At 34.6% G+C, this 18295-nt stretch overlaps 1 protein-coding gene across 2 annotated transcripts in view; it reads left to right on the forward strand.

The window, feature by feature from the left end:
* LOC125683307 (uncharacterized) overlaps window positions 1-18295 on the forward strand; it is a 49784-nt gene that overhangs the window by 28941 nt on the left and 2548 nt on the right. Inside the window, exons 3-7 of one of the 2 annotated variants that reach the window (XM_048924337.2) lie at window positions 9649-9805; window positions 10879-12093; window positions 14522-14551; window positions 15887-16065; window positions 16416-18295. The exon at window positions 16416-18295 is cut by the window's right edge and continues 2548 nt beyond it. In XM_048924337.2, the coding sequence (XP_048780294.2) occupies window positions 9649-9805; window positions 10879-12093; window positions 14522-14551; window positions 15887-16065; window positions 16416-16790 (1956 nt within the window). In that variant the 3' untranslated portion in view covers window positions 16791-18295. The remainder of the gene's footprint in view (window positions 1-9648; window positions 9806-10878; window positions 12094-14521; window positions 14552-15886; window positions 16066-16415) is intronic. The other variant, XM_048924339.2, reaches the window with a different exon arrangement.

Consider the following 18295-nt stretch of genomic DNA (forward strand, 5'->3'; position numbering starts at 1 on the left):
GAAGTGAATTTAATGCATCTGTATGTAGCAAAATCACATAAATAGCGATCGAAGGTCAAATAGGGAAGGTCAATTATTTCCTCCTTTGCATGGAACATATAGTGACCCACTATACAATGTACATGATTAATTGTCCTACCTGTATAGAAATTTCTGTTGAAATCACGGATATAGAGAATTTCTGTGTACATAAATTGCATGGCAGATAAGGTTGTGCCTGAAGGCATAATTTATATGAAATAAGATGCAGTGATGTAAGCTGTATATAATTAATGACTTTGGGACGTAAATAACATAAGGAATAACTCTTCCTGGTGCTGTGGACAGAAGGTGGATTCTAAACACATTCAGGGACAAATATTTTGTTAACACCATATTGGTGAAAATACATGTTTTGAGTGCGAGAACTGGCACTTTTTACTATGTCAGGTGTGTGTTAAATGGGGAACATTTCCGGATTTTTTCTCACTAGTGCGTGAAAAAGGTGAGGCATGCGATTTCACAATTATATTTAATCAGGATTTTGTATATAAACTATAGATATTGCCAGTGAGTTATGGGATATTTGAGGGTGGGGGGATTATTTCATTCTATTATATGAAAATTTTCTCTGGATTTTTAGTAGAATATTCAAATAACAAATGACTACATGTACTTATAATGATATATACTAGCTGTTGCTATTTTTGGTAATCATTTTGGGTGAGATCCACATACAGTATTAACTGCAGTATGAGAATTAAAATTAAATTGCATTCATTATGATTGACTCTTGCTGAAGATGGTCAATGATAGTGTATATGACACATTGGTTTTACTTAAAGAGACACTACAGCTCATTTTCCACATTTTAATAAAGTGTTTTTTAAAACATGTATTGATAAAATGATAAAATTCATATCGATACTAACAATTTTGAACAATTGGGATGCATCAATTTACCCTCAACTGCGCTTTGAAGATCGTTCGGAATTCAAAGGTTTCTTCATTCTGACTCGGACTTTTGAATGCTTATTTACATCACATGGTTTTGAATGACAGCAAAGGTGTTGTGTAGGAAATTATTTAAATTCCCCTTCAAGGGGGTCCACACTCACCTTTCAAGTATAAGAGTATTCCCTGCTCCTTAAAATAAGTAATTATATAAATCATTATTTCAACAGAAATCCTTCCATGTTCCCATTGACTGATGTTTTTACAACTAACACGTGTCGTGTTAAGATAAAAATAGCACTTACTTTTAAAAGTAGTGTCTTCGCAGCTAGTCTCAATGGCAGATTTAGGGGGGGGGGGGGGGGGGGGGGGCAGGATCCCCCCTCCCTTTTTACGCCACAGATTGTGAATGAAAATCCAAATTTTGCACCAGAATGGCCGATTACTGTGGCTAATCTTTGACTTTCACACCCCCTTCGGAAATCCTAGATCCGCCACTGAGTTACATGGGTTTCTCCGAGCTCTTTGTTTTCCAACGGTCAAACTGATACCAAGGTAAATTTTATTTCACGTATGAGTTTTATCCCATTCTATTTTCACCTCTTTTCTCACAGAATCTGTCAAAATTCTAGATCTATCAATTACACTTTCTCTCACTGGACGACATGCTGGACTGTTTACTGTCTATGCGCATGCGTCTGAAGACTGAAAGGAGGAGACTCCATATTTTTTGTATAGACAATCAAAAAGTATTAATTTTTACGTTAAAACGATAATTTTTAACTTTAGATAAATGTTATTTTCGCAAAGTTCATACTTTCAACAATGCAACAAAAATTGAGAAAACGCTAAGAAAATTGTCATTTCATGATTTTTCCGCAAAATGAGCTGTAGTGTCTCTTTAAAGTTTTTACACTTATTTGGAATGAGACTGATGCATTAATTACTTATACCTCGTTCACACAAAGAATTTAATTCGCATTAAACATAAGTTAATGCGAATTAAATCTGAACCGCATTCACACGGAGATTTTAATGCGCATTAGTTTACTTCGAATTAAAATTGATGTCGTGATTTAATGCGAATTAAATTTAATTTGCATTAGCTCTGTGTGAACGCTAAGCGAAGCTAATTCGCTTTAAATGTACACGCATGCGTAATGGCAAATTTGGGTCACATGCATCATACCCATGGTCAGCTATATATATTAATGTCAGTTTTGTACGAAAAACTAAGCAAAATGATAATAATTACTAAAACATGTACAAACAACATGTCATTAGATAATTTCAGACGTAAATCTGTGCTCTGCATAGGCATACTGAGTAATACATGTGCCGTGTGGAAGGAATTGTTTTTAAATATGACAAAAATGATTTTCTTTTTTACATTTTTAAAAACAAATATGTCGCTCATTGTTAATTTTTTATACCATATGACGTCATAGTAGACTTATAATACGTATTAGTAATTAAAAATTACGTCACAACAGTAGTCAGCGGAATGGTGAAAGAGACGTTCTGATGTTTTACAATTGGGCCCATGAAGAAACAATATATTGTCTAGATTGAATGCTGGTCGTCAGAGGAAATAACAAGTAATTTCTTGGGAACATATAAATAAACACGACAAAACTCTATATGTGTATAGATCAGCATGTAAATTGTAAACATGTAGTATACTACATGTATATAGCGTTTTGAACAAAGAATTCTGTATCTACATAATATTCATTAAAATATCTATAAAAATATTTTTCAATAACATAGTCTATTCTTTAATTTATTTCGTGCACCCTTTAATAGAGATGCATACGAATTTAATGCGCATTAGTTTTACTTCGAATTAAATATTACCGCCGTGTTAACACTATTTAATTCGAATTAATTTAATGCGCATTATTTTACTTCGCATCAAATTTGATGCAAAGTAAAATTTAATGCTCATCCGTGTGAACGAGGCATTAGTAGCTATTTATCTGTAATACATTCTTGTGAACGAGGCATTAGTAGCTATTTATCTGTAATACATTCTTGTGAACGAGGCATTAGTAGCTATTTATCTGTAATACATTCTTGTGAACGAGGCATTAGTAGCTATTTATCTGTAATACATCCGTGTGAACGAGGCATTAGTAGCTATTTATCTGTAATACATTCTTGGTAGCAGATCTAGAGCTTTATTGTACTCGGGGTTCCCAGAATGGGGACTACAGTACAACTCATTTAGTGGAAGCATTGATAAAGTGAATTTATGTATACAGCAAATTTATGAATTCTCACTTCCTTACAACATTATTCATATTTCTCACTTGAAAAAGAAATAGTTTTGACAAATGCAAAGACCTTGCAAATTTACAGATATAACAAACTAATGTTTATTCCCCATAGAACTTTGAAACTGTTAGTGATACAACTTAAATTTTTTTTTTACATTTATGTGTAGGTCATTTAGATATACAGTGGTATCTGATGTCTATAGTTAGCTTTTGAGATATACAATGATTATGGAGACCCTTACTAATGCCTTTGTACAGACACATGTTTTTAGCACATTTTAGTTATCCATTTGTAATTTCCCCCAGGGAATCGCTTTCACTCAATTCTTTAACCAGTGAGTCATGATCATTTTTTCTGCTGTTATATTTCCCATTATTTAAGCTAGAATTTTAGCTTTCGTGGTTTTTATATAGATGCATGCATATAAATGTTGGTTAGTTGTGTATTGTTTAACGTCCCTCTCAAGAATTTTTCACTCATGGAGATGTCACCATTTCCAGTGAAGGCTGCAAAATTTAGGCCTAGCTATGCTCGGTGCTTATACGGTCTTTCAGCAGGAAGGGATCTTCATCGTGCCAGACTTGCAGTGACATGGGGCCTCAACTTTTGCGGTCTCATTCAAGGGACAGCCCCATTTAGTTGCCTCTTACGACAATCAAGGGGTACTGGGGACCTATTCTTACCCGGATCCCCATGGGATGGATATAAATTTCTGCTTTTACAGTATCTAAGCATTTATTGTGTCCACACCATTTCATGTTATTTGCACAAATAGATGTATTTAATGCTTATATTTTTGCAATGAAATGCTTTTATATTGCTTACTCTTCACACATGAAATTGTCAGAGCTGGCTGAGCCTGTAAATACCAGTTTTAACGTAGTTCCACACTCCTGTGACGTCATAAGATTTTGCAAAGTCAATGATTTAATGATTGGAACATAAATTTTGTTGGAGTCTTTTTCAATAGTTATTGTTAAGATATTGTTACCCATAAAATATTTCTAAAGTCATAGTTATATTTGAATAATCAATATGTTTCAAAATATTGAATCCAAGGGCAATAACTCTGTTTTCATTAAATTTTTTATCAAGTCTATTATGTGATAGATTTCCTTTATTTTTCACAAACATTTTACCAAGTTGATAAAGAATCATTATCTGTGTCTTTTCATGAAATTACATAATATCTTAATCCACGAATGATTTTGAATAGCTCAACTGTATGGTGCAAGACTTCGGGGTTTTTTTTTCTCCAAGGGGGGTATACATACTCTGGAAGCTATAGATTTGAAATTATTAAGGAAAGGTATTGATTTTTTTTTCATAAATACCTATAACAGATGTACATCTACTAATATAAACAGAAAAAAATGATAGGTAAACCATAATATAAGGAAAATATGTCCACATTTGTTTGTTTTTTAACATTTTGGAGAATAATGCTAATTCAATAATTTTGCACACATCATTCTAAAACTTGATGAACATATTGAAAATGACCTGTATTTTAGTTATTGACATGTTTCCTGATAAATAAATGCAATTAAAATATATATTTTGTTGTTTTTATTTTAAAATAACAATAAAAAATGGTTTCCAATAAATTTCATAAAAATCTACACAGGGGTACATGACTTCAGTAGTGTCTGTAATGAAAATTAATATGGAAACCCTTTACTATTTTGCCTTTTTACATTACTCTGATTGTTAATTTATTGATTCCAAACAAAAAAATGCTACCTAAACCCCAAAAATCCAGGACTAAGGACCCACCTTAACCAGATCGATAACATGAAGAGCTTGGCCTGGGGAGTGTCAAGTCTTCATTCTCTCTGGCAGAGGTTGGGGACAAGAATATATGTTATATTATGAAATAAAATATAAAGCTTGCAATAATTAGTTTAAAGCAAAATTGTGAAATGTAAATATATATACAGTGTCTATGTGTTAATTATCATTGATGATTAATATATGAACTGAAATACAAAATTGACATTTCAATGTGTTTGTACAAATATAAAACAGTCTCTTCATGAGATGTCATTAACACCCAAAGCAAGATAAGTCAAGTGATGTTTCATTAGACCCACACAAAATCAACTGATGTCTCTTTTAGGCAATTACATCACAATTTTAAAGGTCATATGAAATCATGTTTAACAGTCTGTGGTATTTTACTTTATAAACATAAAGATTGGTATGAATGAAACTGAAATTGCGGAAAATAAAAAAATTGTTGTCTTTGCATTGATAAGAAATAAAGCTGTATAAAATTAAAATGAATAAAATTAATTTGTTACCCGCTTATCATTCTTAATTCTGTGTGTTAGTGACGTCACAACGACTCATCAATGTAAACAACACATTGAAAATAATGTAACTACATACACAGGGTTATTTCACGAAATCTTTCACTAATTTAATGGATATGGACGAATTTCTGTTTTCTGACGAACTATCCGATTTCCTGGTTCAATCATGACTGTTTAAACCAATCAGGAATGATCGATGCACAGCAAGCGAATAACGTTCGTTTTAGAGAATGATCAATGCACAGCAAGCGAATACATTCTTTTTAGAAAATGATCTTGAAGTTGAATGAAGTCAACACAGGCACCTGAAGTATGGATACAACCACCCCTCCTTCTAAATTTTTCTGCGGGGATAATTTCTCCGAAATGTTTGGATTCCCTGTCTAATCCCATGCCAATTTCGATTTATGTAATCGTTTCACACTTTGTAAGCTTTAGAGATTGAACTTTTCAACCGGTTAACAAAACCGACCTAGTTCTAAGGCCAATCTCTAAAGCTTACAAAAAGTGTGATACAATTACATATATCGAATTTTCGAATTTGGGATGGGATAGACAGGGAATCCTCATATTTTGGAAAAATTATTGCCACAAATTAAAATTAGAATCAGAAGGGGGGGGGGGGTTGTAGGAGTGTCCATTCTTTAGGTGCCTGTGGATTTGAAGACCCCGGCCATGCCACTCATCAGATACTGAAGTTTAACTATTATTTTAAAAAGATTAGAAGTCGTATGAAGTTGTGTACATTTCATTGATGATTTATCATAATATGAAATGTCTAAAAACTGTACCCCATTTCCCTTTTGATACAAATAATCACAAATGAAGTTGTGTTAAAATATATTCTTGTAGGTGTAGAGTACCCTAAATGTGGCAAATGTATCAAGGAAGTCACCTGTTGTACTGGCGCATGGTTCCTCATAATCAGTTTGTGTTACCTCATGTGTCCCACAAATCATTGTTATTAAGGGGGGGGGGGGGGGGGCTTTTTATATTTTTTTTTATAGTTAAGTTAGGCCTATTTCTAAAAATTGTTTGCGTTTATAATTCTGTAGCAGGTATTGATTTTACTTTCTCACTTTACATACCAGCTGTTCAAATGTTAATTTTAATATTAAATAAAAAAAAAATATGATTTTTTAAAAATAAACATGTTCAATTATCAGTATACTGATATATAATAAGTATATGAAAATATAATTCAAAATTTCTGAATGATACTTCATGGTTTTCCTTTTGAATTTCAGAATGAAAGGTTTCTTTACAATTTTAATTTGACTAAATTTAATAATCAATAAGAAAATAAAAGTTAGACATATATATACCTTTGGGACATGAGAGTAGAGCTCTCTATTCCACTTATTGATAACAAGCATTCTGAGAGTATTGCATGGCAATACATAGTCCCTACCGATTGCAAAAATTACTGTACCACAACATTATTCAAAGTGCATTATGTAGGTTATGGTAAAAGGGAAAATTGGGGAACCAGGATAGGAAATCAACTACTATTCCAGTAGAGACTTAAGACCAGGGGAAAAAAGAGAAATTTATAATTAGGTTTAATTAGCTAGGTCTTTAACCAAGTCAATAAACTGACATGTAGGTGATCATGAATAATTTAGCTATATTGTTGTATTACTATGCTAGAAGTTTTAATGAGTGTAGTATGTACTCTTATCCACAGAGATAAGAAACTTGGATGTAAACTAACAATTCATGCTATTTTTCTAAGTTCAAGGGCCATAACTTAATGAAAAATCAATGGATCAAGACAAAATTCGAACTTGGATTTGTAACTTGTTATGGCAAAGTAATGTACATACCAAATGTTAAATGAATATCTGCAAGCACAACCAAAAAAAGTCTGGAAAACTGATAATTCATGCTATTTTTCTAAGTCCAATATCATATGTTATAAGTCTATGTATATGGTTGTTTACAACGTGGGTCTTTTTGACGTCATCAGCAAGGGAGGTAAGCCGAGGTTGTCTAAGATCATTTTCGTGATCGAGTTCATTTGATCAGCTGTTATGATATTTACTGCATAGCTTTGAAAAATGCAACAATGTGCTGCATTTAATTGCAGTATTAGATCGCAGATGGGGGTGGCCATGTACCTCTTCCAGAGGGATCCCAAATATAGAAAAAATATGGGTATACAATTAAAATCTCCAACACGATGGATTTGTTGCCATGAACAGTCACAAACACTGCACTTTGAGAACAGTACATCCATCAGTATAGCTAAACAATATGGACACAAATAGATCAACTTAAAATCAGACCCTGTGCCAATCATTTTTTTGATTTTCCAAAGATTGAAACAAATCAACATAGATATAAAAGTTATAACCATTATATGGTTCAGATTTTATAGTAACCAGATGAACATAATAAACTTTTTAAAAAACATTTTTATTTATGGAATATTAAGTTCTGAGTTGTTGAAATCAAGTCATTTACCTAAAGATATGAAGTAAACATGTCAAAACAATCCCAGGATGTCGTAAATATGCAATCTGGTTACTATAAAATCTTAACCATATAATGGATGAACCTTTAATTTCCGGATTTGACTTGACCTTCTATTTCTCAAACGCTGGAGGTTTTATCAAGGTTCTGTGAACTTTGAGTTATTGACAGTCACCAGTATAACTTTTTTGATTATCCTCTGTGACACATTTACAGTCAAAACATTTGATGTTATGAAATGGGCTGGTACGGTTTAGTGTGTACGGCCTTGAGAACGTTAGATTTAAATGTAAATAAGTACACATTCAAGTTATTTAGATAATTGTCTTACAATTTATTAAGTACAGGTATTTTTACAAATGATCATAAATGCGTTTTAGAAGATATCACTTGTTTGTACCTGATGACTATTTTATTTGTTGTTACCGTAATGTATGCAAAGTGGATTGAAATTCACTTCAGTTTCAATTCAATGTTTTTGCCATTGTCTACACAAAATTTTACATCCCTTCTTCATTGAGATGTCAAATGTGTTGACTGTAACAGATACCAATCACAAATTATATTGTATATTTTCAATCTTGCTAGTAAATGTTCTAGTATCATTATACCCCCCGCAACAAGTTGTGGGGGGTATAGTGGAATCGGGTTGTCCGTCTGTCTGTCCGTCCGTCCGTCTGTAGACGCAATGGTTTCCGGGCTCTAAAGCATTATCCTTTCCACCTACCATCACCATATCATATATATGGACTAGCTACCCATGGGATGAAGATGTTCCCTATCAATTTTGGGGTCAAAAGGTCAAAGGTCAAGCGCACTGGACATCGAAGTAGCAAAATGGTTTCCGGGCTCTAAAGCGTTATCCTTTCCACCTACAGTCACCATATCATACATATGGACTACCCATGGGATGAAGATGTTCCCTATCGATTTTGGGGTCAAAAGGTCAAAGGTCAAGTGCACTGGACATCGAAGTAGCAATATGGTTTCCGGCCTCTAAAGCATTATCCTTTCCACCTACAGTCACCAAATCATACATATGGACTACCCATGGGATGAAGATGTTCCCTATCGATTTTGGGGTCAAAGGTCAAGTGCACTGGACATTGAAGTAACAATATGGTTTCCGGGCTCTAAAGCGTTATCCTTTCCACCTACAGTCACCATATCATACATATGGACTACCCATGGGATTAAGATGTTCCCTATCGATTTTGGGGTCAAAAGGTCAAAGGTCAAGTGCACTGGACATCGAAGTAGCAATATGGTTTCCATTTCAATTCTTTAATGGCTTTTTTCATCGCATGGAGATGCTGTGTTCCTAGATACCTTTTGGATCATAATACTGAAGTTTTACCTATTACCAACACCCTTTGGGAGATTGGGGTAAGCGGGGGGTATTCTTAGTGAGCATTGCTCACAGTACCTCTTGTTTAAACAGATATAGGAAGTATCCTGAAGTCACAGGTCCCTGGGAATTCAGTGTAACTTAGTTTTACTGTAATGAGAAAACATTACAGTATCACGATACAAAATTTTGTTAGATTCTATTCAACATTAAGTGTCTCTGTCATTGTTATTTTATGTTTCAATGCTTCCTGACAACTTCGTTGAATGAATACTGATTTTCTATTTTATTTTTCAGTGTTTGGAGTCCAAAAAGACCTCCCATGGCAGGAACACTTTAACCTTATTTGAGGAATACATCAAGAAGCGGGACTCGTCTGTCAATGCCGTCATCAAAGCCCTAGATAGTATGGAGAGAAAGGACGCATTAGAAGTTCTACAGAACTCTCTGCCAGGTACAGTAGATTGATATCAATGATGGAATTCAATATAAATTAATTTTGCAAAATCTTTTTTGAAGCACATTTTCATTTAGATGTTTTAACTATTGATTTCTTAATTCATAGTAATTAAAATATTTGTTTACTAACATGCTCCAAAATCAAAATTCTTGCTTTTATTTATTTATCACTGGCTTTGAAATAATTCCTTCAGAGTATAGCAGTCATGAATTAACATTACACTTCTCACAAAAAGATGTTGAATGGCGATTCTGTGAAATTTAATTTTTCACGAAATATAAAGAAGCTACAATATGACCAGCAACTGTTTTTGAGCATATAGAAAATAACTAAGTGTGTTTGGAAGTGTGAACAGTTAAGAAGGTATGCTACACCAGAGAAATTTGATATGGATGAAAGGTGGAGGATATGTACAACATTATTTTGAAATTGAAAATTTTCATATTTACTTTATTTAGTCAAAAAATGCAGTTTTAGTAGAAAGCAATCTGAAAAAAATTTAAAAGCCCTGCTGGAATCGAACGCGCGATCTACAGTTCAGCAGTCGACGTGCTAACCTATTGAGCTACTAACCTACTGAGCTATTAACCTACTGAACTACTAACCTACTGAGCTACTAACCTACTGAACTACTCACCTACTGAGCTACTCACCTACTGAGCTACTAACCTACTGAGCTACTCAGCTAGGCAATGAATTTTGAAATGCATAGACAAATATTGCTGATAATTATATTTTCATCCATGTTTTAAAAGGAAGTCAGCCATTATGACGATGTCGAGTACCTCAAACTTGTGTAATCTGGATGTGTACCATCCAAATTGCTGTGTTAAGCGTACATGTATTTCAGTACCATGTATACATGTAAACTTTGAATTTTATGATAAAAGACACCTGTTTTCTAGATGTTTTAAGATTTTTTACAGAACTAAATTTTTTTAAAGAAATTCTGTACTGTACTTGTTTAGTGGAGATTCCAAGCTTCACAAGACCAGTCTTTATTTTAGATAATGATTTCCACACATTTCTGCAAACGGGTTGATGATAACGGTATCATTTTATTTCAGAGATTGAGAGAAGATATAAAGCTGATATGAAGAGCATGACCCTGAAACAGGAGCCCCAGGAACACAATGAATGCTCTCCTTGTTTTCATTCTTTCCCAAATGGCTCCTTACCCCCTTCCCACCACTCTAGTTATCCTAGATACAGTGTACCTTATTCTCACATAGCCCATCGTATGAACATTGTTGGGCCCTCTCATTCCAATGCATACAGTAATCTGGAGCCAGACATGCCAAAAAAGATCAACACCCCATCAGCCTATTCTACAAAGCATGTGGTCACTCAGGGCATGTTCCGCATGGGAACAAACTATCAGCACTCAGGAACACACACAGGAATGTCTACAAACGTTCGAGGAGGCAGCATGGCAGTTCAGGTCGATCGAAGTGATAATTACACCAGTGATGAAATTGAGATGGGGGAACTGCCTAGTCATGCTGGGAGAATCCGTGATGACCCCCAGCCACTGCCTGCTGGGATTTACAGAGGCCAATACATGAATTCTCTTAGTCATGTTCCTAACATGGTCAACTCTCAGGACATGGCGGTGGCCAGTGAGGAAGTGGTGGACACCAGCCCCAGTTTCATGGAAACCACGGTGCCACAGCATGGGTCCTTAAAGAGGCAGAACTCTGTGGAATCCAATGCAAGACAACCAGTCAATGAGATGCATGCTAAAAAAGCAGAGTCCAACAAAAAGCTAGCACTGAACATTCCCACTACATTTAACAGAAACCACATGCAGCCAATGAAGCCCCAAGATGCCTTCATCAGCCCAAGTCCCAGTCAGACCCCAACATCATCACAGAATCCTTTAGATAAACTCCGACAGATCACAGGATCCAACTCATACATGCCAGATGAGAAATACCAGAGCATGATCGAAGAGAAGAACCGTGAAGAGATGTTGTATAACAGAAGTGGGTCAGAGGAGCCATTCAGGAAAGTCCCCACTTCCTCATGTCAATACGAGGCAGACCACAGGAGGGGGGCAGGGCAACAGTGTGGGGAATGGTTTAACTTCAAATCCTGTCCTAGGGGAAACTATCAGGCTGCCAACAACCTCAAGCTGACAAAAGATGGCCCCAGCACCTTTCCTCTGAGGTCAAAGTCGCTGACCACGTGTATGGGTAATGAGGAAGATTCCCAGGAATGCTCTAACTTGTCTAAGTCACAGTCTATGCCTCACGACATGAAACCAGCTGAATACAGAAAAGGTCAGTTAACAGTCAGAAATCAAAATCCATAGCTAGGTTGTCATCAAAACATGCAAGTCAAAAACAGACTCCATAGCTACATGTACATGTAAGTCATCAGGACATACAAGTCAAAAACAGACTCCATAGCTAGGTCATTACCAGGAAATACAAGTCAAAAACAGACTCCATAGTTAAGTCGTTATCAGGACATACAAGTCAAAAACAGACTCCATAGCTAAGTCTTTACCAGAACATACAAGTCAAAAACAGACTCCATAGTTAAGTCTTTACCAAAACATGCAAGTCAAAAACAGACTCCATAGTTAAGTCGTTATCAGGACATACAAGTCAAAAACAGACTCCATAGCTAAGTCTTTACCAGAACATACAAGTCAAAAACAGACTCCTTAGCTAGGTCATTACCAGGACATACAAGTCAAAAACAGACTCCATAGCTAAGCCTTTACCAGAACATACTAGTCAAAAACAGACTCCATAGTTAAGTCTTTACCAGAACATACAAGTCAAAAACAGACTCCATAGCTAAGCCTTTACCAGAACATACTAGTCAAAAACAGACTCCATAGCTAGGTTGTTATCAGGACATACAAGTCAAAAACAGACTCCATAGCTAGGTCATTACCAGAACATACAAGTCGAAAACAGACTCCATAGCTAGATGGTTATCAGGACATATAAGTCAAAAACAGACTCCTTAGCTAGGTCATTACCAGGACATACAAGTCAAAAACAGACTCCATAGCTAGGTCATTACCAGAACATACAAGTCAAAAACAGACTCCATAGCTAGATGGTTATCAGGACATGCCAAACTAAAAGAAAACTAACCAAAATACCAAATATAATAAGCCAGAGAATTGTTACAGCAACAAAAACAAAAGATTTACAAACAAAATTAGATTTCAAAATAATATGCATTACAAAAGTATATAGAGTTCCAGTCAAATGGACAATGTAACCATTTGGCAACTAGATTCTTTTGTGACTGCTTTGAGAACCTTTGCCCAAGTTTGGAATAAGTGTCAATATTGAACCACGATTCTTTTGCGGTTTTAATATTTAGTACGTCCAACAAGATCTTATTTTCTGCATCAACTTGAGCAACTCTCTAGTAACCAAGTGCACGTGATATCAGATATACATGTAGCAAGCTCAGGCACATATATTATTTTTGAAAGTTAAATAGAGTGAGGGCAGATGGGGGAAAAGTCACATTTCTCTGAAAATTCTTAACCAGCATAATAAATAGTTCTGCCTTGTGGAGAGGGGAGGGAGGGGGGAGGGGTGTTTATCCTTCGATCAGTACAAGAGTTCAATTTATCCGTTCAACCTTACATTTCCACTACCATTCATTACTTCTGTAAAAAGTGGGCAGCTAATAAATCAATCTGCGCAGGTAAAAGTAACAAACTTACACATAATGATAACAGAATAAGTATGTTGTCAAGAAAAGTGGTTACTGTGTGCCTGGAAATTGATGCATGTGATTTTGATATATGTATCAGAGATACAGAGGCATATTAATGATAGCTTTTGGTCTGTACATCTGTTACCATAGCGTGTCCACAAAAAACAAGACCTTTTTGAAGGTTGCAAAATTTTTGACCTCATGAAGTTGACCTTGGGGTTTGTCCTACATTTGAAAAACTTTAACTTTGCCATAACTTTTGAACGGTTAGTGTTGGGGCGTCATATTTCACATGTGTATTCCTTGTGACAAGACTTTTTGTGGTACCAGAATGACATTGCTGCAGTATGAGGGCATCTGATTTTGTTTATGATTTTATTGCATACCATTAGGTTGTTATAAAGACTTGAGAAGGTTTAACAAACTGAGTAAATATCCACATACGGTTGATGAAATACTCAATACATGTAATGTGAATTTTGTTTTGTGTAATTGCCTTTCACTACCAAACATTAATAATTTATTCTATTAACTCGTATCTTTTGTACTCTGATCTTCGTTTACAACATTCTGAAAAATTTTCTTTAAATCAGGCAGAATTTTTTTTTATCAGAAATGAATCTTCTTTAGGCATTATTAATTTGTAAACGAGATTCTGGAATAAAATTTCTACATTTTTCTCTCAAAGTTATGATAATTCTTAGAAGAAATAATTTGCCAATTAAGCCTTGATAGAAGTTTGAAGTTTTAAACAGAAAACTGTCTGAAAATCTTTTCTAGAACCACAGTGGTACAAGTTTATAAATTAATAATCAAGTTGATACATACTATGACCCCATAATTTATTGTGGAGTCACATGGGGAAGGGGGGGGGGGGGGGGGGGGGCTATAATATTTTACATGGGAAACTGTAGTAGCTCATGTAAGCAAATGTGGCCTATGAGCCTTTTATTTTATATGTCAAGTTTGTGATTTTGAAAGATAGTTATATATGAAAAGAGTGTTTAAATATTGCAGACATGTATGTTGTATCTAACGTCATAGACTGTGAGTAATACATTTTGTTAGTCACTCTGCTTTGGTCATGCCATGAATTACAAAACAAGCATTTATAGTAATGTTAATGACAAACTGTAATTTAATGTGCATGGAGGTCCATTATAAATTAATGATGTTATTCAGTTATGTACTTTAGATATCAACAAAATTAGCATATTTTCTAATTAACTAATATTTAAGGATCAATTCAGGTTCTTGGTGTCTCAACAACAAAAATCTTAGCAGAGTTTCCTTTCAAAGATTGAGACGAAACTTGAGTAAAAATTGGATATTTTTTGAGAAATTGAAGCCAGACATTTTTCAGATTTTCTTTAATATTAGCAATTTAACAAAGGGAAAGAGAATTATTATTGTCATCTATATATCTACTGGCATATTGTTAGAAAAATGTCTATTCTTAAGTTATCTATATCCGGGAAACGTGAGCTTGTGGCATCTGTTGGTGTCTGTTATCTTTCATTAACTTATGTATTTGAGAATATTTTCACCTGGAACTTCTCCAATTTGAATTAATCACATAATGCTTTTATCCTCTTTACTAGTTTATGATTTGTGTCCAAATTTTAGTCCAACTTTAAGAATGGCTGCTATAATGCTTCATTCTGATGACCATCGCATCTGAAAAATTTATCTGCATTCTGTATAGAACTATTTTCAAGATAGAAAAAAGAACATTTGTACAAAATTTTGCATTTTAAATTGCAAACCTTGCACCAAGTGTCTCCCCAAATCTAATCATATTATAATACATTTATCACATTCAACTTTATCTTGATCAGTTCTATTTGATCAAAATCATTTTGTGGTTGTCAATTTAAATATTACTAGATATATAAAGCAAAATAAAAAGCCTTTTTATTTTTGTATGGCTTGGAATAAACAAAAAGGTCATAACAACTGCTTGTATTTTTTTTTTTTAAAAAGTGTGGTACACATGTACCTGTAATATTGAAGATACAGATACCCATTTCTAATTCAGAAACTTTAGATATGACTTGTCACTTATGGACAGCTAGGGTGATTTTTTATGAATAGTCGCATACTTTTTTAATGACTTGTCACTTATGGACAGCTAGGGTGATTTTTTATGAATAGTCGCATACTTTTTTAATGACTTGTCACTTATGGACAGCTAGGGTGATTTTTTATGAATAGTCGCATACTTTTTTAATGACTTGTCACTTATGGACAGCTAGGGTGATTTTTTATGAATAGTCGCATACTTTTTTAATGACTTGTCACTTATGGACAGCTAGGGTGATTTTTTATGAATAGTCGCATACTTTTTTAATGTAACTCGCATTGTCCATCTGTATCTTCCAGCATTTCGACACATTAAGGTATTTGTGACATATTCTACCGACTCAAAGCGCCACATTCAGAAAGTCCTGAATCTGTGTCGGTGTATAGAGAAGAATGGCTTCACATGCTGCATGGACATGTATGATCGCCGAATGCCAACTGAGGACAAACTTGGCTGGGTCAAGGAGAGGTTTGATGAGGTCAGTTTGGATTGTTGATTTGTTAATGAAATTGTATGATTTGTGCAAACAAAAATATGTAACACAGACCCGAAGTGAATTTATTACAGTGAAACCCGTCTGATCTGTCATGCACTGGCATGGGAGACAATTTTTTTTCTTCAGAGTACATATTGTGTCTGAATAGACATTGTAAAAACAATGAACTTATGAAATTTAGAAAGGGTCAGAATGCTAAGTGAAACAGATTGCACAGGTGTCAAGTAAGGCAGTTTTCACTGTATTATTGAAATGATGTATGCATTTTAAATTTAGAGAAGTTATGGGGACACATTTTGTTAAACATGAGGTGTATGTGTTGACTTTTGTAGGCTGATTTCATTCTCATCTGTGTATCAGAGAGCTACGTCAATGAGACTGAGCGAGGCCAAGCGGAGTCAATTGAGTCCTCCACAGACAAACAGTTGCACACGGACTACATCTACCAGCTGATGGTGCTTGAGTACAACCAGATTGGTCGGAACCGCCGCTTCATCCCCGTTATGTTGGACGGCACCACGGAAGAACATATCCCCTCTTGGCTGCAGAGTACTCTTTTCTACAAATGGCCCACGCATTTCCGTGATCTTTTGTGGTTTCTTACCAAACCAGAAACTCGTATCAAAACAAAGACATTGACTGAGCAGAAGTCCTCAGAAGAAGAGGAAATGCTGCCAGATTCACCTCCAGCAGCAGCTGCAACTTGAATGCAATTTGGTAGTTTGATGGAGTAACAGTGACCTGTTGACTCTAGCTGGGAGTGGGTATGCAGTTGGCATGTGACATAAAGTGAACAAAAGTCTTCCCATTCAGTGGAGGCTTTATTTCCAAATTCCTGCAAGTGCCATGGAAACCATGCCAACAACACAAGGAGGGTCACCAGTTGTTCTGGTCCCTTTCCACTCTAACATACATTGTTTTATTTGTGTATCATTTTGAAGAGAGAAAAACAACACAGATTTTTTTTTATACATCACTTCTGATTGATGTTGTATGCACTGACGTTTTGCTGTTATAGTATTTAATGAACACCAGTCTGGCTTGGGTTGAACACTGGCCTCTTGGCTGTTGTAGTATTTAATGAACAACAGTCAGGCTTGGGTTGAACACTGGCCTCTCGGCTGTTGTAGTATTGTATGAACAGTCTGGCTTGGGTTGATATAAGAGGTCGTCATGTTTGTTTACCTTGCATATTGGAATGGCATCCCAGTGGGTTTTTTTTTATTTATTATGATCTCATTATCCCTGAATAAATGGCGAAATTATGAAGAATTGAATTAGGATCTGAGAAAGATGAATGGGGTGAAAATTGTTTATATTTCCAGTTTAACATTTCACTATGTAGACCCTGTCTATAAAACAACATTAGTACAGGATAGTGATGTATTGTACACAAGGTGTTAGACCCTGCCTATAAAACAACATTATAGTGCAGGATAGTGATGTATTGTACACAAAGAAAACTGTTACATGATTGTGTGTTTCTGTCCAGAGTACTTTGTAAATATTATTTTTTTCAAATATGTTTAGTAACTTGATATTAAGTGATAGAAATATATTTAAGATGTGCATTTTATATATTCAATTGAAAAGCTGTTGATATAGATATTTCCAAATATTTGATAAACATGGTCATATTGGTGCATATGATATATTAAGATATATATATATATATATATATATATATATCCATATATAAAGTCAAAAAATAAAATCCAATACTTAAACTTTTATCTATAGCGCTTTCGCCCTGCGGGCTCGTCAGTAGATTTTTAAACATAAAAATAAAAGTTTGAGTATTGGATTTTATTTTTTGACTTTATTCTACCCCGATACCAAGAAAAAAGAATTTATTGAATTTATTGAATATATATATATATATATATATATATATACATATATATATATTTTTGTGGTGGGTTTTTTTTTTTGTGATTTGAGGAGTTTTTGAGATAATTGTATGCAGGTTTGAGGACAATTGAATTTTTTAATCATGGATTTTGGTGCCAGAATGTTATGCTTGTTCCACATTCAAATTTAATTGAATTAAACATTTACAGTGCCCATCAAGATTTATAATCTTACAAACGTTTCGTGTGCCATGAAATAACTGTGAAATGCTTTGATTTTATAATATTTTGTTTATACATGTACATGTATGTGCCAGATTTACTTACTGGAATCATGTAATTGATCTGTCTGTTAATCTATC

Source organism: Ostrea edulis, chromosome 6 (genome assembly GCF_947568905.1).
Source record: "Ostrea edulis chromosome 6, xbOstEdul1.1, whole genome shotgun sequence".
In the NCBI taxonomy this organism is placed as follows: domain Eukaryota; kingdom Metazoa; phylum Mollusca; class Bivalvia; order Ostreida; family Ostreidae; genus Ostrea; species Ostrea edulis.